Source organism: Schistocerca gregaria, chromosome 10, assembly GCF_023897955.1.
Source record: "Schistocerca gregaria isolate iqSchGreg1 chromosome 10, iqSchGreg1.2, whole genome shotgun sequence".
NCBI lineage: Eukaryota > Metazoa > Arthropoda > Insecta > Orthoptera > Acrididae > Schistocerca > Schistocerca gregaria.
The window spans coordinates 202703654-202724636 of NC_064929.1; the positions used below are offsets into that span (position 1 = coordinate 202703654).

The 20983-nt window shown below is 50.7% G+C and overlaps 1 protein-coding gene across 1 annotated transcript; it reads right to left on the bottom strand.

Annotated features, from left to right (window-relative positions):
- Window positions 1-20243: 20243 nt before the first annotated feature.
- On the bottom strand, window positions 20244-20780 carry LOC126293244 (WAS/WASL-interacting protein family member 1-like). Its single transcript, XM_049986362.1, has one exon. The coding sequence runs from the start codon at window positions 20778-20780 to the stop codon at window positions 20244-20246; it is 537 nt and encodes a 178-aa protein (XP_049842319.1).
- Window positions 20781-20983: the final 203 nt, after the last annotated feature.

A 20983-nucleotide genomic window follows, 5' to 3' on the forward strand; every position in this document is an offset into this window, starting at 1 on the left:
AGGAGTACAGCGAGCGTGCAGTGTCCTTTGTTAAATCCTTTCACTATGCTGTCAGTCAGTCTCAGTAGGGGGTCGTTGGTGGAGTGCTTCTGTGGAAAACCTGCCTGTATAGGGGGGATTAGTCCTTTGTTATCTGTGTGTTTCCGTATCCTGTCTGTCAGTATCCGTTCATATGTCTTTCCTATTACGTCTAGTAGTGATATTGGTCTGTATGAACGGGGGTCAGTCCTTGGTTTGTCAGGTTTGGGGATCATTATTGTCCTGCTGGTTTTCCAATTTGTCGGGATAGTTTCGTGAGTCATGCAAAAGTTGAAGATGAGGGATAGTAGAGGGGTGAGGATATGTAAGGGAGCTCTTTGGAGGTGGAGTCGTTGGATACCATTTTCGCCAGGGGCAGAGTTTCGTACCGTGTATATTGAGTCTGCTATATCAGTCTCTGTTATGTCTTTAGTGAGGGTTAGTTGTTCTTCTTTTTCGGTTGTGGGGGTTTCTAGGATTCGTGGTAGTTGGGACTCTACATGTTGCCTGAATTGGTCGTCAAATTTGTCGTCAGCTGGAAATGAATAAACTTCTTGCAGCACTTGTTTGAAAGCTTCTGCCTGTTCATTGTGGTCGGTCGTCGGCTCGTTGTTTACCAGTAGTGTGCATTGAGTCGTCTTTCGTTGTCCTGTTAGGGTCTTGAATCTATTTCAGATCTTTCTGCCCTCCCTGTAGTTTAACTGAGCACAGGTGTCGTCCCATTGCTGTTGTTTGTGTGTTGAGATGATTCTCTTGACCCTAGCATTTAGTCTATTCCACTGTCGTTTAAGGTCTGGGCTGTCTCCACGTCTCATTTGTCTTCGTAGTCTTTTTTTTTTTTTTGTCTAATGAGATTTAATGCTTCTGGGGTACGGAGGGTTTCCAGTTCTCTATTGTTTTCGTTGGTACTGATTCTGTTATGGCTCTTTGGAAGGCTGATTAGAGTCTGTGGGCGACACTTTGTAGGTCATCTGGGTCTGTGATACTGATGGGGACAGTTAGTTCTTCTGTTAGTATGTCTCGATATTTGTCCCAGTCAGCGTCTCTGTATAGTTTTATGGTTCTGCTGGTCGGGTGAGGGGGAGGTGGTTGTGTGGCTGTTGTTGTGAGTGTGATGGGGAGGTGGTCACTTGTGATGGAGTCGCCTACTTTAGGTTCAGTAATGGTGTCGTGGAGGTCTGGGCTGTACAGGATGTGGTCTGGGTTTGATGTGCCTTGGGAGCCTATGAAAGTGGGTTCATCAACTGGTAGTCTGAGTACGGGTTCGGTAGTTAAGAGGCCGAATAGTAGTCGGTCGTTTCCATTGTCTAGTGTGTTTCCTAGTAGGTGATGTCTGGCGTTTAGGTCTGCAAGGAGGATGGTGAGGTTTTGTGTCATGATGTGTTGTATGAATTGTGTTGGCAGTGCTGTGCCTGGTGGGTTATACATACAAACTATTTGGAGAGTCCTTCTGTTCCTATCTTTGATTTTAATTATTATGGCCTCAATGTTGATGTATGCCTGTGGGAGCGCAATTTCCTGGGCTGCTATGGAGTTGCTTATATAGATTGCAACGCCTCCTCTTGCGTCTTGCCTGTCTATCCGGAAGGTGTTACATTTTGTGAAGTCGCATTTGTCGTGGTTGCGGAGCCAGGTCTCTGCAATTGCAGCGATGTGTATTTTCTCGTGGTGAAGTGTGTGTGTGTGAGGACAGTCCGTTTATTTTTTATCCCTTGCGCATTTGCAAAGAGAAGTTTCAAGTGGTTTCTGTCGTCCGTGCTTTCCATGGTGGTGGTGGTGGTTCGTCTGTGCTTTCCGTGGTGGTGGCGGTGTTGTGTGTGTGTGTGTGTGTGTGTGTGTGTGTGTGTGTGTGTGTGTCTTTCGGCGCCGCTTTCTTGCTGTGGATTGTGTGGAGTGGAGTGGTGGATGGGGGATGGGTAGGATGAGGAGGAGTGGTGAGGTATGTTTGTACTTGAGTGTTCTGTGTCTATGTAGTTTTCTGGGTCCCATGCCTCTGTCATGGTGACGTGTAGTGTGTTTCTGATTTGTGTTGCTATCATCCCCCTCTCAAGGATTTTTTTGGACGCGCGGTCGATGGCTTTCTTTACGTCCTCGTGTCGGTCCTGGAAGAGATCGCTCAGGATGGTGGTCATGAGGCGTATCAGGTCGTTCTTGAAGACTGTGTGATTCGCTGAGACCGACTCTCCATTTTTATCATTTTTTGTAGGTGGGTGATCTGGCCCGTCCATTGTTTTGATCGGGCGCGGACTTGAGGATTGGATGGTTCCTTGGGTCTGCGGGGCCATTTGTAAGACAGGGCGGAGTGCGGTCCTGAGCAGTTCGCGCATTTTTCCTCCTCCAGTTTGCACTGTGAGAGGTTGTGCTGCCCTCCGCACCTGGCACATTTGGCTTGTTGCTGTGTGCATTTTCTGGTGGGGTGCTCAAAAGATAAGCATCAGCTACACCGTGCTGGTTGGGATGGGGGGTTATGTGACGGTTCAGACATTCTTCTTTTGAAATCTATGTCGACGCCTTCTGTTAGCAGTTGGTCGACGGTCTGCTGCTCGTGTGTTATGACCCTAAATTTCTCGGTTGGCTGCTGGTTTTTCCTGGAGATGATGCGCCATGCTTTCTCCACATGTAGTCCCTGTTTTATCATTTGATTCTCGGCTTCCTCCTCGGGTGTGGTGACTGGGATTTTTTTCAGAATCACTGAGAGGGATGGTGTGATCTTTCGGTTGGGATTTGGCCTAGGTCCTCTTGGTTTTTGCCATTGGACTTTAGCCGTGGGGTAGCCGGAATTTCGAAGGTCTTTTTGTAGTTCCCCTTCCTTCCCTTTCACCCTGAGCTCCAAGAAGGCGTTTTGAAACCTTGTAACAGTGAGGCTTTTAACATTTGTTACAATCGCGTTCTTGCAGAAACGGCGGATAGTGGAGGCGAGGTCGTGTTGCGTGATATCGTTTGGCAAGCTCGTTGTCACGCACGTGTGGCAGATGAGGTCGCACATACGGCGTGCAGGCGTATCCGGACTGCAGCTCCCTGCTGGCGATGGCGGGCTGGTGATGGAGATGTTCCACCTTCTGCCGTCAGGTGTTGGTGATGAGGGGAAGTCAGTGTTTTGTACTGTTTCTTCTTGCCTGGTGGGGGGTGGATGGTTGTGGATCCTGGTGCGGTCCATGTTGTTGCAGTTCCCTTGTTTGTGTGTGTGTGGTCGTAGTGGGGTACGCTGCACTCCCGCTTAGTTGGCACCTTGCTTGGCAGAAGCCTCGCCTGAAGGTCTCCACGGGTTCGCTCGCTCCTGCATATAACTTCCTTTCTTTAGGATGTTGTGTGAGAAGGGTTTTGTCCTTAGACACTTCCTTCAGATGAACTGGTTTGTGCTTGGGTTAGCATTTTTTTTTTTTTTTTTTAATGCTCCTAACTATGTGGGTATTCCTGACGTTTATGCTGTTTGGTTTTCTCAACTCTTCAGTTATTGCAGGATTGCTTTAGGTCGTTTATATCGTTCTTGTACTTGTGGGTAATTCCCGAGTTCTTTTATGAGGGGGTTTTCAGAGTTGCTCGCGGTTTCGTAGAACGCGGCCGCGAGTTCTCGGAATCTTTCTTTTAGGAACTTCATTTCCGTTGCCTCGTGCGTATCGGCTGTTGGAAATCTCGTTGGCACGTGTAGCGCGCGTTTTAGTGCCCTGTTCTGGATTCTTTGCAGCCTCAGTATGTGGGTTTTTGCCGCATAACCCCAGACAGGGCAGGCATACTCAAGAATGGGGCGGATGAGTGTGCAGTAGAGTCGCACTCCTGTGGTTGCAGCGAGGCTGCTGGTCATGTTTAGGAGGGGGTAGAGGGTGTTCATTCGGGCACTGGCTTTCCTGCGGAGGTCCTCGATATGGTGCCTCCAGGTGAGGCGCTGGTCGAGGGTTACTCCTAAGTATTTTGCTGTGGCCTTCCAGGGAATGTCTCTCCTGTGGAGTCGCAGTGGGACGTTTTGGCGCCTGCGGTGTGGGAGGGAGCGCTTTCCCTTCCTCTGTGTTAGCATTATTGCCTGTGTTTTTTCACTGTTTATGGTGATTCGCCATTTCTTGGCCCAAGTTTCGGTTTTGTCGAGCAGGTTTTGCAATCTGTTGGTGACGATTCTTCTGTTACTGCTGCTCGCGAAGAAAGCCGTATCGTCGGCATATTGCGCAGTATGTGTCTGTGGGGCGGTCGGTGTGTCGGCAGTGTACAGATTGTACAGTACTGGGCCTAGCACCGACCCCTGTGGGACACCTGCGCGTATGCTACGCTTGGTAGACTTAGCGTCGTCTACTTTGACGCTAAAGGTTCTGTTGGATAGGTAGCTACCCAGTAATTTAACGATATGGCCGGGGAACCCTAGTGTGTACAATTTGTACAATAGTCCGGTGTGCCACACACAGTCGAACGCCTTGGCTACGTCTAGTAGCACGAGGCCACAGTAGCCTTTCCGGTTAAAGGCTTCTGTGGCGGCGTCGACTACTCTCATTAGTTGTTGTGGTGCTGAGTGCTTGTTGCGGAATCCGAACTGGAATTGGGGAAGTATTCCTTCTCTGCGTATGTGTTGTTCTATGCGAACCAGTAGGAGGCGCTCATACAACTTACTGAGCGTGGGCAGTAAGCTTATGGGTCGGTGGTTCTGGGGGAAGAAGGGGTCTTTTCCTGGCTTAGCGATAGCGATCACTTCGGCATGCTTCCACTCTTTAGGGAAGTTTTGTGATCGTGTGATCTCGTTAAAGGTTTCTGCAAGCTTTTCTATCGCTAGCTGGGGCGGGTTTTTAAGCAGTTCATTGGTGAGGAGGTCGTGGCCTGGGGCTTTCTTGGTGGGCAGACATCTGATTGTTTTGGCTACCTCCTCCGGGGAGAAGGTAGGTGCATTGTCAGCGACGTCATCTTCTGCTGCAAGAAATACTGCTAGTTGTTGCCTAACTGTTCTTTCATGGTCGCGATCTTGTGCCTCTGCTGGTGTGAATTGTTTTTCGAAGACGTCGGCGAGTGCGTTGGCTTTATCTTGGGCCTGAACACTAGTCCTCGCTCGCCGTGCAGAGGCGGCATTCTTGCGCGTCTTTTAGTGAACTGCTTGGTGGCTTGCCAGAGGCTATTGTCCTGCACTTTTAGAGTCGTTAGGCGGTTTGACCATTGCTGGTTTCGATGCTCAGTTAGTGACGCCTTCAGCTCTCTTTGTAACCTATTGAGCAACCTCCTGGTGTTCGGGTTTCGCGTTAGTTTCCATTCCTTCGCGACCCTGTTTTTGTGTCTGATCTGAGCAAGCAGCTGGGGTGGCAATCGCTGGGTCTGGGGAGGGGTTGTATTGGGCCTGGGCCTGGGTGTAGCGCCCAGGGCTGCTTGCAGGATCGCGTCGGTAAGACTTCTCAGCGTTTGATCTGTGGTGTCTAGTGGGGGCGGGATATTTACAATTTCTGCTGTTACAGTTTCTTTGAATTGTTCCCAGTTTATGCGCCTGTGAATGGTAGGGCGTTGGGTGGGCGGTAGCCACCCGCCCACGTCGATTTCAAAGATTACAGGATTGTGGTCGGATGACATTCTGTTCAGCGAACTCGCGGCCACAAAACCTGCGAGACCTTTCGTAACAGCGATGTCTAAAACGTCTGCCCTGTTGCCGTTCAGGGGGAAGTGTGTGGGTTCCTCTGGACCCCACACATGTAGGTGGTGGATGCGCGCGATACTTTTCAATTGTCGGCCGGCTCGGTTTGCACACCTGGAATGCCAGTCTGTGTGTTTTGCGTTGAGGTCTCCCCCAACTACGAGCTTGCCTCTAATTTGCCCTAATTTGGCAATGTCTTCTTTGTCTAAGTTGCGTGTGGGAGGACGGTATGCCGCAACCACAGTTACCGGTCCTGTGGTTGTCGTTACCTCAATTGCTACTGTTTCCAACTGCGTCATGTCTGGTAGATATACTTGATGATGTGGTATCCCCCTTTTAATGTATATCGCTACCCCGCCCCCTGCAGTTGGTCGGTCTCGTCTGTAGCTGAGGTAGTTTGGTGCCCTTACTCTGATTCCCTGTTTAAGGTGAGTTTCGGACACCATGCATACATCGATGTTTTCGTCCGCCAGGAACTGTTTGAATTCGAGTGCCTGTTGGACGAGGCCATTTGCGTTAAACGTGCACATTGTGAGTCCCTGGATAGCTGGCCTATCCATGGTGGTGACTGATGACACTGGTTGTCGCAGTTTCCTGCGTGGGCCTGACTGCCGATCGTATTTCGGCCGTGATTTTTTCAAAGCTCATGGTCATTGTTTGCATGAGCATGTCCATGAGTTTGATGATTTGTGTGAGTGCGGTGGAGAAGTGATGTGTTTGCGCGTTTGTGTTGTTTTCGTCGTCTTTGGGTGTAGGAGTCTGTGTGGTTGCCTGTTTGGCGCCTGGTCAGCTTGTTTTGGGACAGTCTGTGGCCGTGGCGTTAGCGCCGCCGCGTGTGTGGCGGGAGGGGTGCTGTCAGTGTTGGCGGGTGCGTTTGTTGTCGCAGGTGTGTTGTCTGCAGCAGGTCTGTTGCCTTTCCTGCGTGTCTCCGCGTTTGTGCTGTCGTGGTGGTTTTTTTTTTTTTTTTTTTTAAAACCTTTATTAATAATACGACACAACATTAATTTTAATTATACAACATCTTAATATATATAAATAAAAAATGATACAAAAGTCAAATACAAAAAACTATTCCCATACTATTAACCCACTACCACAAATAATTAGTGGGTCCTTAATACATACTACTACTTGGCAGTGTATTACTTTTACGGCACTAACTACGGGCATGATTAATAAGCTACTTGTTAGACTACCCTACATGACTAACTAGTGTGATCTGCAGTGTTACAGTATGTGCCAGAAGTTATGCATACAAACCTACTGTTATTTTGCCTGCCCACCGAGCTAACCCCAGTGGGCGTGCCCCTGGCACTGGGCTGGCTACGACTCTTACTTCACTGCAGTCCCTACCTTGTTTGTATGTTAGTATTTCTAGTTCTTGCTAAAGCTACTTTCTAATCAAAAAGAGTTGTGCGATATTTCCAAGTCCGGGTAATGCACCTGCCGTCCTTGTCCAAAGACGCGGCGGATTCCAGCCACGAAATGGCTGGCCAGATCCGCGCCTGGCGGTAGTGCAGGTGCAGCTTGGTCAAGTTCGGTTTGGTACTTGATTAATTTCTTGCCCTAATAAAGTCCCTCATGACTTTCATCGAGATCTCATTTGCCAGACTGTTGAGGACTTTGAATGTGTCGGCACGCCGCAGCAAGGTATATGTGTCTTGGCTAGGAAGTTGCGCTCTAAGTTCACTTGCCACGCCATCATACAACGTGCAGTTGTAGATGACGTGTTCGGGTGTTCCTTCCGGAGCACCACAGTCACACGCTGGTGTCGCCTGTTTACCAAATCGGCAAAGGTATGCCGGATATGGCCCATGTCCTGTCAGGAAGTGCAGCAGACCCCTACTTGGCTGAAAGTGTCCCATTTTTAACCTTTCTGCGACATCTGGAAGTAACTCAAAAACTCGTCTCCCTGTTCCTTCCCCTTCCCACTGACTTTGCCATAGTTCCTCCCCCCTTCTCTTGATTGCATATTTGTCCCCTACTTGCACACCCATGATTTCCCTAGTCTTTTCAATTTCCCCTTTGTTACCCAATACCACGCTGCCTGCTCCCTAATTTTTATATCAAGGGGACATAATCCCATAATAACTAGCAACGCCCCCCCAGGAGTAGTTCTATATGCCCCAGCAGACCTTAGTAACATACTTCGCTGCACCCTCCTCACGGCCATGGCAGGCGCCACCCTCGTGAGCCTGTGTGCCCAGACCCCGCTGGCATACCCTACTAAGGAAGTCAGAATACTATTGTGATATAATTTTATAAGGTGGGGGGGTAAGTGAAATCTTTTATGTCCTATGTTTATTAAGTTATTAAGGATTTCTATCGCGCGCTGTGCAATCGTTTCTATGTGCGTTGCGTAATTCCATTTTTCGTCTATTACTACTCCAAGATACCTAGCTTCGCGTCGCCGAAGAACTGGGGCTCCCGCAATCCTGACAGTTGGATTTCTTATCAGACTGCTTTTTAGTAGAAGATATGTTGATTTGTGTGGTGCAATTTTCATTTTTGCCTCTCGGCACCATTCCTGGAGAACTTGCATTGACCTGTCCACTTTTGGCTCTAAGTCTTCTCGGCTACGGCCACCTACCAGCAGGAGGAGGTCGTCAGCGTAGGCTATCACGTCTAGCACATCTCTACATTGTTGTAATCTGTCTAACAGGGGCTCTATGTTTACGTCCCAAAAGAGTGGCCCCAGGACCGATCCCTGGGGGCACCCCTTCGTACAGGTCTTACTTACTCTCCCGCTAGGCGATGATAGCCAAACCTCCCTGTCCATGCAATAGCTCCTCAGACAGCCATAAAGGGGCGCCGGACACTCCATCTCACGCAAGCGCGAGAAGAGCGAGGGCCACCAGAGGTTGTCAAAGGCGCATGATGCCTACGACATACTTGTGCGTGGATGAGCCACAGACCTCAGCCGCCAGGGCAATTGCGTCAGACGCTGATCGCCCCGGCCTAAAGCCGAACTGCCTGTCACTCATTCCACGCAGCATCCTGTGTGCGGTCAGTCTGTCCGCCAGCAGCCTCTCCAGCAGCTTCCCCATGATGTCTAACAGGCATATAGGTCTGTAGGATTTGGGATCCATGGGGTCCTTGTCCTTTCCTTTTTGTATGATTACTACATTTGCTGTCTTCCATACTCTCGGAAATTTCCCAGCTGTGAGACACTCATTGAAGAGCTGCGTTAGAGGAGCCACCAGCTGTGGGGCGAGGAACTGTACCACCTCCGCTACAATGCCGTCTGGTCCTGGCGCCTTCCCCTTCTTTAATAATTTGATGTGTGCTGCGACTTCTGCTTCCGAGAAAGGGTACACTCTAGTATCATTGGTATATTCTAGAGAATCCTCCCTGCGGATTTGCCTTTGAGAGTCATCATCATCATGTTCGTCATCGTCCGGTAACAGAGTGCGCAGGAGAACTTCAGCAGTTTCCTGCCACGACTCTGTCACTCGGTCTCCATCTCGGATGGTCGAGAGAACCGCGGGGGATTTAACCTTTTCCCTTACGAGTTTGTAGGGTATTCCCCAGGGATCGGTATCGAGCTGATTTAGCACATACTTCTCCCAACTCCTTGTTCTTACTTCCTTTAATTCCCTTTGAAAATTTTCTTTTTCATCTCTGTAACGCTGCAACCAGTATTGCTTCTCTTGCCAGACGGCACTTCGCTGGTAATACCTCCTCGCCCGTCTAACAGACCGACGCCTACTTTCCAGTTCGGCAGTCCATGGTGATGGTGAGGCCGCCACGGCCCTCCTCCTGGTTGGCACAGCGACCTTTACCGCCCTAACGATGGAGCCTACCAGTTCTTCGGCGTACCTGTCGACATCCAGGCCACCCTCAGGCAACGGAGGAACATCACACTCCTGAGCCAGGCATTCCCAATTTGTCTTGTGAAAGTTGTATTGAATCTCCCACCCCAGGTCCCAGCGGCACTCTTCATCTCCTATGCAAAAAGTAATCAAGTTGTGATCGCTTGTGGTAGCGTGCTCTATCACATTCCAGCTGTGGATGAGGTTTATGGCGTTCGGTGTTGCTAACGTCACGTCGATGTTGGTGCCTTGTCCCCCTCCTCCCGCATAGGTGGGGGGGTTCCCTGCTTTATTTACTACCACCAGCTGAGACGCCATTATTGCTTCCTCTGCCCTTTCACCATTTTCGTCCCTGGTGCCGCTGTACCATAGGGGGGATTTCGCGTTCATGTCTGCTGTGACTATTACCTTACGCCCACGTAACGCCATCATTACCCTAGAGAGATGTTCTATGAAATGTTCGAAATTTCCCCCGTACTGAAAGTACATATTAACAATATATAATATCCCGGCGGGTGAGTGCAACTCGATGACGTTACAGTGGCAATCAGAGAGTTGCGCTATTTTTGTGGCTCTAAGGGCCTTATTTGTTATTACTATTAACGCCCTTGGCTCCTCTCCTGTAAAGATGGTTTGCCATGTTGTCGACATGAATGATATTTGCCCGGCCCAGTAGTATGGCTCCTGTAGACAGACTACATCTAGTCTCCTCTCCTCCACTACTTTCCGGAGTTCCTGCATGACCAGCCGACTATTATGAGTGTTTAGCTGCCCTACCGTGATTGAATTTAGGGTTGTCATTAAGGAAAATAAGTGTGAAAGTTACATTCAGGCCATGGTTTGTTAAAGTCGGATGCAATTCTACCATTAGCTAGGACAGCCTGTGCGTAAATTTCGTCCAGCTTGAACTCTTCACCTGTTCTCTCAAATACTTTCTTCAGCAGGTCACGCAGGGCTCCGAACTCAGTGGGAAGATTCACTGACTTCAGCTGTATTCTATCTACAGCCTCCATCGTCGTGAAGGTGACCTTTCTGCCATGTTTATGACCTATGCGTACGACGTGCCTCAACGCTGTAGTGAGGATCGCTGGTTGCTCCAGACGCGACAGCTGCATCGCGAACTCCAAGTTGGGATAAACCCGTCTTGGGTCCGCTCCTACAGCTGGTTTATCGTCTTGCAGCTGTGCCATACTTGTGCTCGTAGTGGTGCTTGTGACTGTGCTGTCTTGCAGGGTAAAAGTTGGAAGACTCCTTGGGACAGGAGCAGTACTGTTCCTTCCGGGTAGTGATTGAGGCTGTGAGCTTGGGTTAGCTGCTTTTTCGTCATGCTCCTCATTTTCTTCTTCAGGTTCTGTTTGAATACAAAGATCAACCATTTTTACTTTCTGTGTCCCTTTTAATTCAAGCTTTGAAACGAATGTTTCAGCTTCAGGGTTTAATTTTGAGTGAGGAGCTGGAGATGTTGAGGGTGGAGACTCACTTGCAGCCCAGAAGTCGGCTACAATTACCTCAATTTCTTTTATTTCTTGCATTATTTCTCTTATCTCTTTGAATCTCGGATCAGGGTCAGTTTGTGTACTGAAGTCAATCATCGTTGCTTTTCGTTCTTGCATTTGTTTTAGAGACTTCAAAAATTTATTAAATCTTTCTGCCCTTTCAGCGTCCCTTTTTCTTTTGCTGGGAGACTTCCTTTTGATGTTCGACCTTCTTATGTTAACAGCATCAGCCATAGTCAATTCGGGATATAAGTCTCTGCTCTAGCAGTTTGTAGGTCGGGCAGTTTCTTCCTGCCATACCACAGGTTTTCTTTCCTCTCCGTGTGCATGGAATGCACACCACGGACTTTTTACATTCCTTCCTCATATGTTCCTCCTCTCCGCATCTGGAGCAAGCAGGTTTCCTGCTACAGTATTTGTGAATGTGATCAATGTCCCCACAGTTCTGACACCGGGGGACAACAAGGTAGTCCTTAACATTAACGGAGTGAAAACCTATGTAGACCCTGCCCATAATTGTCAATTTCCTCCAGAGGGATCCTGTAACTTCTGCTACGTGGTGGACTGTATCTTTATCCTTAGGCCCAGTTTTAAACCTAAGTTTAAAGTCTTTTCGAAAAGTTTCCATGTTACCTTCTGAGTCAAAGTTTTGCTCATAGATTGTCTTACATAGGTCCTCGTCCGTTACGGACTTTGGCACATCATAAAGAATGACCAAGGGGTTCTTCTTACGGGGGGGTTCACATCTGACTGCCTTACATAACTGTTGATTTGCTAAAAGCTTGTTTTTGTCCTCCTCAGTGGCAACATCGACAATCACTACATTCTTTGTTGCCTTAATCCTATTAATTTTAATTTTTTCCTTTACCGGGTTGACTGAAGTCGCGAATACTTCTTGGACCTTCTTAATGTCCTGGCCAGGCATTGGTCTCAAAAAGACCGCTGTTTCCGGCCGCTTGGACACCTTAACGATAGTTTCCCTAGTTGTGGGGGGCTTGGATGCAGCTTGCGCCGTGACCCCGGCCCATGTCCTAGCAGGCTGTTTCCGGAGCCTTTCATTCTCCCTTACAAGCTCCTCTATTCGTCCTTTGAGTTTGGCATTGGCTATTGCCCATGCCGCCAACTCGTTTTTCAGTGCCTGTACCGCAGTTTGGCTAATTTTACCGTTCTTGACATTATGGTCCAAGAACTGGCTTAATCTAAGATGCCTTTCCATACTGCATTCTTCCATTGCCTGACCCAGGCCTTCCTGTGGCGAGGGATCAGCTATCGTCGAAAGCCTCGCAGGCGCACTCAATTCGCTTGTCTCGTTAGTAGCCATCATCATCATTGGACAAGCGAAAAAAAAAAGGGTTGGGAACCCGTCTCTTTCCCCGGACCGGTTCCTCTGGCATGGGGGGGGGACTAAACTACAGCTCGCTCACCAACCTCGCCCCTAGGTCAAGAGCATTCCTGAGCTGTCAGGTTCAGCGCACCGTTTCCAACGCACTGGTCCTCTTCAGCGGCCTCCTCATCGACGATTTCACCCAGCGATCACCGGCAAGTGCACCCCGCACTCCGGAGAAGCGGATGCACTTCTCGCCCTTCGCCGCCTACTCGCCCGAGCTTCCACCTTTCGGCCAAGGACCCGCTCCTACTCAGGTGGCGGGCCGGTCACCCAGTCTTTCGGCGGTCTGGACCCAGCTAACCTGGCCCAGACGATGTCACCACCATCTGGGTTTGGCAGACCACGCCTCGGTTACCCAGAGGCGCGGCGAAGCACCCTTGCCGAATCGCGCCGAGGTCCCACGCCGACAAAAGAGGTCGCCAGCATGCAGGGCACCTGATGGTCTGTGCCCTGCGTAAAAATTGGGGAGGGGAGGGGAGCAGAAGCTACCCAGTGGTGGGGAGTCGCCAAAGGCGCCATCACCCACCCCCGAGCAGCCCCACTCGACCCTCCCCTCCCCAGGGACAGATGTTGTGTCCCTATTGCGCAGCTTCCCCTGCGCCATGCACCCCTTGCTTTCGCCTTGGGTTGGGAGACTTTTAACGTCGTCCAGGACGTGAGGAACGTCGGCAGCCGGACTGCAGGGCCCCAGGAAAGCCGTGAGGCTCACCCTCATACCCTCGCCCGACCACCGAGCTCAACTCAAGGGAGACAGGTGGAGTGTCTCCCGTAACGCAGCTACCCCTGCGCCATGCACCCTTTGCTTTCGCCTGGGTTGGGGGCGTTTTGCGTCCTACCATGACGGAGTTTAACGTCCTTCCTTGACACACGACAACCCTCACGAATCCACAGCCCAGAGATGTTAATGAACATGATGTGGAAAAAAAAAAAAAAAAGATGGATATGACTGGGTCTTATATTGTGGAGTTCGACATCATCGAGACGGTGCGGCACTCAAGCCCGAGTTACGTTCCCCATGGGGGTCTCCACACGTACCGGGGGATCATGACCGACCACGTCTCACCCACCGCTTTTGCTAGTTCACGGTGGGCCAGTGCAGACCGTGAGGATTGCACCCAGTTAAGGGCTAGCCTTTTAACGTCATGCATGGACGGCCCTTCCCGTGTTAGCTTCACTCCTTTCGAGGGAGCTACTGAGCGCCAGGGCCACGTCAAGGCCACGGGATAGGACATTGCGGTCCCCGCCCCACTCAGGTTCCTCTGAGCCAAGAGCACTTCAGACGTGTCTGAAGATTTCCAGGAATCAGAGGGTCTCCTGGCGGTTTTAACCCAGTTTCGGAAGGCAACACACCTCCCCCAGGTGACACCACGCAGACCGCTTTCCCAGCCGTGGTGTTTGGCGGACTTTGCGTTGGCCGCGGCCTTCGTATTCCCTTGTCGGCGCTCGCGTGCGCGTTTTTGTGCGGGGCAGCCCAGGTAGCTGGCGGTATGCCCTCCACTGCAGTTTGCGCACTTGAGTGGTTGATTTTTTTCCCCGTTTGCAGTCTCGGGAGGCGTGGTCCTCTGCGCAACGTACACATTTGGGTGGCATGTTGCAGCTAGCGCTAACGTGTCCTATCATCTGACAGTTGAAGCACTGAGCTGCTCTCGAACGTTGTTTCAGTGGTTCTGGAGTTACAACCAGCGCCATCAGTCTTTGTTCTTGGAAGATCTTTCTATGTTGGGGGGGTATCCACTAGTGTGGCTACGTAGAGCGGCTTTTCTTGATTGGAGCCGTGTCGCCTAACCGATCGTACGTCATAGCCTTGCGTGGTTATGGCGGACTTTGTCTTCTGGGTCTGTTCCCTTGGGAAAGCCTCTGAACACTGCTTTCAGCGGCTTCTGCGCTCCGATGGGGTATGTGTAGTGCGGGACGTCTTTTTCTTTTAGCGCGGATTTTATGGTGTTGTAATCCTCTAGCGTCCGTGCCATCAGTTTGATTGTGTCACCTCCTGCTGATTTGGCCTGGAAGTGATCGCCACCTAGCGCGTCTTTGATGGTGGTGTACAAGTCTTTGTACGTGGTAGGGAAGGTGGCCACTATGGGTGGGAGTCGGACACTTTTTGGCTGCTGTGCGCCGGTCTGTCGTGGGATGGGGGCGGGCGGGTTTTCCACGTCGTCCGTGAGTGTTGAAAATGGGTTGTGTGTTGGCTGAAGGCCAGTCGGTGTAGGTGGTGTGGTGCGGCGGGCGGTTTTTCGTGCGAGTTGGAATTCGCCGTCTGTGCCCTGTGTTGTATCTGCGGGAGAGGGTTGTGTTGTGCCTATGTTGCTTAGGGCGTCGGGGCTTTGTGGGGAGAGGGTTTCTGTTGTAGGCTCTGCTTCTACGTCGGTGGTTTTGGGCGCGCATGGTGTGGGGTGTTTGGATTCGCTGCTGGGGCCAGCAATCTCGTTTGTACCGTTGTCTCCGCTGGGGCCTATTTCGGGGTCGGTGGTGTAGGGTACTTCCGGGTTTGTCTGTAATGTGAACTGGGGGAACAGTGGTGGCGTGTCTGCACCTCTGCTTTCTTTGGTTTTTCGCGCCGGTGACTTTGCGCGTCTGGTACGCATTTTCGTTCCTACCTTTCCCGTTGTTTTCGGGAGAATTTTTCGTTCTCTTTTCCTACTTTCTGTTGTGGGGTTGGGGGGGGGGGGGGGGACTTTTCTTTCGAGCCTGCGTTTTTCTGCTAGGTCGCTTCTAGCTTTTTCCCTACGTCTTTCTGTTTTCATTATCCTCAACATAAGTTTGCGTTCCTCTTCCGGATCCAGATGAGGGAGGACAGTTTTGTATGAGCGGATCTCTTATTATTGAACCTATTCCGCGTCTGTCGGTTCGCCCAATGGTGAACCCTGTCCCTGTGGACTGCGTCACTTCTAGTATGACCGTATCTTCCATGTTCGGGAGCGAAACAACGCGCAACACGCAACGACAATTCTGCCCACAAGCTGCCGGTAAACCAGCCGCCTGTGTCGGAATCTTCACGCAACTCCGCTCCCGATTTAAGAAAATCAGGAGCTCGGAAGCCTCAGTGCACGTAAATGTCCGGCCTAAGCGCAGACAAACGAGCGACTGTTTCCGCAAGCGGGTTCCTGTGGCTTGGTGCAGTACCGTACGCGCTCCTGCAGCCCAGCACGCGATCACCGCACAGTACGGCTGTCACCAAGCGAGTGTGTCTCCACGCGGCCGCAGCTCTTCAGGGAGGTATTCTTCGATACCTCGGTGGTGTAGAAGTATTTTGCATTGCTGCATTGCCTTCTGTCTGGTGGTGATCTGAAATTGTTAAGCACAAGGGAGTTTTGGATTCACAGGATTTCTTGCTGCGTGAGAGGAATAAGGTTTACTGTCGGACAGTGGATTGAGTTTCTCAGGGTTGACATATCGTCAGGTTTTTTTTATTATTATTATATATATTTTTGCTTTTTATGATGATGGGTGTGGTATTGGTGATTTGATGGTGGTGAATCTTAATTCTAGGATGATGGTATTGGGTGTTCTTACGACATTTTGCAACTATGGGAGGCTTGTGAACATGCGACAGCCTGGTGGTTAAACTTATTGCTACAGGGTTTGGTTTGTGATCTTGCATGCTAAGGGGGGATTGGGGTGTTCTTGGGTTTGTTGATTATGAGGATGAGTTTTTGTGCCACAGACAATTTTGCACAGTGAGGGACGTGCAGGCAGATTAAGCGTCCGTTTTGATGGATGTGAGTTTCCTATAACTACAGTTTGGTTTTGGGTGTCATTAACCCATCTAGGTTTTGTGAGGGGGGTGACTTATACACTAAGGGGGGGGGGGGGGGGGTGATTGGTTGGGTGTTTTGATAGGTTGTCAGGTTGAGTAATCCTATGGGAAGGTAGAGCTTACTTGTGGGGCGTGCCTTGTTCACTATTTCTAAGGGGGGGGATGTTTTTCCACTATTTCTAAGGGGGGGTTGTATTTGCAGTGATGGGATATGCTCATTCACTATATCTAAGGGAGGGTTGCATTTACAGTGATGGGGTGTCGTAGCCTTTCGCTATTACTGTGGGGGGTTGTGTATTTACTATTGTGGTTATTCATTCTCACACTCATTCATCTTTCCTTTATCACATTCACTCTCTCTCACTCACGCAGTAGGTCTGGCCACCTGGTTGTCGCCAGCCGATGGACTCTTTGTCCGAGCTCTTGTATTAGTGGGTTTGTTGACTCTCTGGTCTTCTGGTAGAAGACGGTCGCTGACTGTCTTATTCTTGTTGTTAGTAGAGGGACTTCCGCCATATGGTGAACTTCGGCCGTCGGGAATCTGCGCTGGAGGTGTAGCGCTCTCTTTAGAGCGCAGCTTTGCACCGACTGCAATCTCTTCAGGTGTGAGGGCGCAGCGTTACCCCACACTACTGCGGCATATTCTAGTATCGGCCGAACTAGTGTGAGGTATAAGATGACTGCAAGTCGCGGCGGTAGTGACGACGCCGGGTTGATGAGGGGGTATAGTTCCTTCAGTCTGGCGTAGCCTTTTCGCCTTACGTCTTCTATGTGAGGTTTCCATGTTAGGTTCCTGTCTAACGTTACTCCCAGATACTTGGCTGTTGTGGACCATGGCACTGGGGTTCCTCTGACTTGTATCATCCGGTAGTCTCTAGTTATTGGTCTTCGGCAGATGGGAATGGCTTGCGTTTTCGTTGCATTGAACGACAGTCGCCACTTTGTTGCCCATGTTACGTGTTCGTCGCAGGCTCTTTGCAACCTTCGTTGTAGGTGGTCACGGTTGGTGCTGCGAGAGTACAGCGCCGTGTCGTCTGCATACAGGGCGAGTTTTACCCTGTCTATTGTTGGTGTGTCTGCTGTGTACATTATATACAGTAGTGGGCCTAGCACGCTTCCTTGTGGTACTCCTGCGTTTATTCGTCTGATAGTTGACGTTCCCTCTTCTGCTCTCACGTGGAATGTTCTTCCTTCTAGGTAGCTCTTTAGTAGTTTGACGTGTGACACAGGTACCCCCTGCACTAGTAGTTTGTATAGGAGGCCCTCGTGCCACACTGAGTCAAATGCGCGCGATACATCTAGGAATATTGCGGCGAAATATTCCCTGCGTTCTCTGGCGTCTAGGACTTCTTCTACCAGTCTCAGAAGTTGGTGTGTTGTTGAGTGCCCAATTCGGAATCCGAATTGGGCGTCTGGTAATATTCTTTCGTCTTCGACGTGTTTCAGCAGTTTCTTGGAGTATATTCTTTCGAATATCTTCGAAATTGCGGGCAGAAGACTTATTGGTCTATAGTTGGCTGCCAGTTTGTGGTCTTTGCCTGGTTTTGGTATTGCCACGATTTCTGCATGTTTCCAAGCTGTTGGGTAGTGACTGGTGTTGATTATGTTGTTGAAGGTCGCCGTTATCAGTGGTATTGCTGTGTGTGGCATCTGTTGTATCAGCATGTTGGTGAGGAGGTCGGGTCCTCCTGCTTTCTTGGTGTTTAGGCTTCGTATTTGTGCCTCCACTTCTTCCTCTAGTATGGGTTCAATGGTGTCATCCTCTGCCTGGTGCGCGAGGTAGGCTGGCAATCTTGTGGCTACCAGTGCTAGGTGTTCCTGGTCGACTGGGTGGTTTATTGGCTGGAAGTTCCCAGCGAATACGTCTGCTAGGGCGTTCGCTTTGTCGTCTGGGTCGCACACTGTGTTGTTGCCTACTGTCAATGGAGGTATCCTTTGTGCTTTGTTTAGTAGGTACTTTTTTATTTGCCAGACGGATTGGTCTTGCAGGTTGAGTGTGGCTACTTTCTGTGCCCATTCTCGGTTTCTGTTTTCTTGCACTGCGGCTTTGATTTCCCGTTGTAGGCGGTTAATCTCTCTCTTGGTGGCAGGGAGCCGTGTTACGTGCCATTCTCTTATTAGCCTGTTTTTTTGTGTGATTGTGTCTAGCACTTCTCGGGGTAGCTGTCTGTGGTTGTCCCTTTGCCCTTGTCTTCGTGCTGGGGTTGCTGCTTCCGCTGTGTTGTTATGTGCAGGAAGGTGGCTTCTGTTCCTGCTACTGTGGGGTCTGGAATTGTGGCGAGTGTGTCTTCCAGCGTCTCTTTGTAGACTCGCCAGTTGATCCCTTTGATGTTGTTTTTCTGTACCTTGGAGATCTACGCTGTAGAGTACACGCATGTGATCTGAGGACATGGCTTGGATGGTTGTTGCCGTCATGTCTTCTGGTATGCCCTTAGTGATGGCGAAGTCCAGGATGTCTGGTCTTCCTCGGTTCCTTGGGTAGATGGTTGGTTCGATAGGGGCGGTTGTTATTGCGTCGTTCCGTGTTACTGCTCTCAGTAATCTTCTCCCGCTGACGTTAGTGTATCGGTTGTTCCAATGCGTGTGCTTTGCATTGAAATCTCCGGCGAGGAAGATTTTCCCTGGTATTGCCAGCAGCGCGTCGAAGTCCTGGGGTTCGAGGGGTCGTCCCGGTTTTCTGTACAACGAGATGATGTTTATTGTGCCGTTAGCTGTTTTGATTGCCACTCCAGTGGCTTCGGTGGTCGTCAGTATTGGTAGGCTGATGACGTGTTGTTTGAATGAGGTGCGAACGTAGATCGCGGTTCCTCCTCCCGCTGTGGGCCTGTCGTTTCTGTAGCAGTCGAAATTTGCTGCTTTGACGTTCACTCCAGGCTTGAGGTCTCTCTTGCAGTAGGCATACGTCTACCCTCTCGTTGTGCAGGAATTCACGGAATTCACCCTGCTCGTTGACAAGTTTCCGTTCCGCATTCCAGGTTACTATGTTTAGTCCCTGTTGGTGTGCAGCCATGTTAGTGCTTGCGGGTTACATTGGACATAGCCCCGATGGCCGCGAGGACGGCGGCATTTATTTGCTGGGGTATGTTTTGCATCATGGTTTCCATAGCTGAGGCGACGGCGGCTGCGACTGCTTCCTTTAGCATGCCCATTGTGACCGGCTGGTCGTCCTCTGGCGGTGTTCTCATAGCATTTGTTTGCCTCGGTGGTTCTGTTGGTACTGGCCTCGGTGGTTGTTCTGTTGGTACTGGGGGGGCTGGTCTGTGCGGTTTGTTGGTCCTGCCAGCTGGTCTCGATGCTGCGTCGGCATAGGTGGTGCCTGTGCGCTGGTTTGTCGTGGGGCGCCTTTGTCTGGCGATGTGAGCTTTTACTACTTCACATCCCATGTAGTTGGCTGGGTGTTGCTGTGAGCAGCGAGCACAGGTTGGAGGTGTGTTCGCATCTTTCTTGCAATCTTCAGCGGGATGATTTCCTGCGCATTTGGCGCATTTCGTTTGCATAGTACAGTGCCTGGCAATATGGTCCAGGCCCTGACATCTGTAGCACCTCCTTGGTTCTCGCTTTTTTCGTGGTTTTTCCATGGTCACATCGACATTTGCCAGTGATGTCAGGTTTCTAAGCCTCCTGTTCTCAGGTGTGTCGGTTGCCACTATTTGAAGTAGTGGCGTGTCCTTTTTTGTTTTGGGTGACTTAACCCTGGTTATACTACGCGGTATGATCTGTAGTTTTTCCAGTTCTGCTTGGATTTTGGCTATGGAGGTTCTGTAGGGGAGACCTCTCATGATTAGGTTGATGGGGTTTTCCTTCACTGTGGAGTACGTGTAGTAGCCCCAGTTCCTCTTCTCTAGCTCCTTGGTGGCTTTCTCATAGTCTTCCAGTGTTTTGGTGTGTAGCCGATACGTGTCTTTTCCCGCCGTTTTGAATTGGAACGGCGAGGTGGCTACTGCACTGATGGCCTCTTGGAGTTCGTCGTACATTTCCTCACAGTGTACAATTATCGCAGGTGGTTTGGGCGCCTGTTTTGGAGGTGGGGGTGGCTGTTCTACTCCGTCCGTTGGCTGTAGCACATGGAATGTGTTGCTTGTGGAGGTTGTTGCGGGTGCTGTTCTCAGCTGTCTGGCTGGGACGGTGTGGGTGGCTCTTGTGAAGCCTTCCTCGTCTGTGGTAGCCTTTGTCCGCTTCCTTACTGGTTTGCTGGGAGCGGGGGTGGGGGCTGTTGGTGATTCCTCCTTTTTCTGGATTCCTCTTCATATTCCATCTCCTGATGGGCGGCGGTGGTGACTTGTGACCTATCTTGGGTAGCTTGGGGCGTAGTGGGCGGCCCAGATGGACCATCGCTTCTGTATGGCGGCCTAGGTGAGTCGCCGCTCCTGGATGGCAGCCTAGGTGAGTCGCCGCTCCTGGATGGCGGCCTGGGTGGGTAGCTGCTCCTGGACAGCGGCCTAGGTGGGCCGTCGCTTCTGGATGGCGGCCTGGGTGGGCCGTCGTTCCTGGATGGCGGCCTGGGTGGGCCGTCGCTCCTGGATGGCGGCCTGGGTGGGCCGTCGCTCCTGGATGGCGGCCTGGAGGAGCTGTTGCTCCTGTCGGATGATCTGCTCGTCGACCTGGTGGCTGCGTCCCTCAGCGGCGTCTGCAGTTCTTCTGTGTCTTCCAGGTAGAACCTGGGGTTTGGGAGCGGTGCTGCCGGTTGAGTGGTGAGTGTGATTGTGTCCCTATCCATCTTTGGGTCGTGTGGAAGTGGGCGAAAAGAAGGTCACTAATCTAGTGACCGCGGACTGGTCCCACGTGAAGGGGGTCCTGGGTCACAGCTTTCCCTAGCGTCCCTAGGCGCAATAGCAATTGATTCTGATCAATTCCTATGTGCAGCCGGAAGAAAAGTTTCGTGTGCCTGGCACACTGGGAGCTGTGAGTCAATGACTCTTC

Coding starts and splice junctions, on each gene's coding strand:
- LOC126293244 (XM_049986362.1), bottom strand. CDS start 20,780: ATGGATAGGGACACAATCACACTCACCACTCAACCGGCAGCACCGCTC.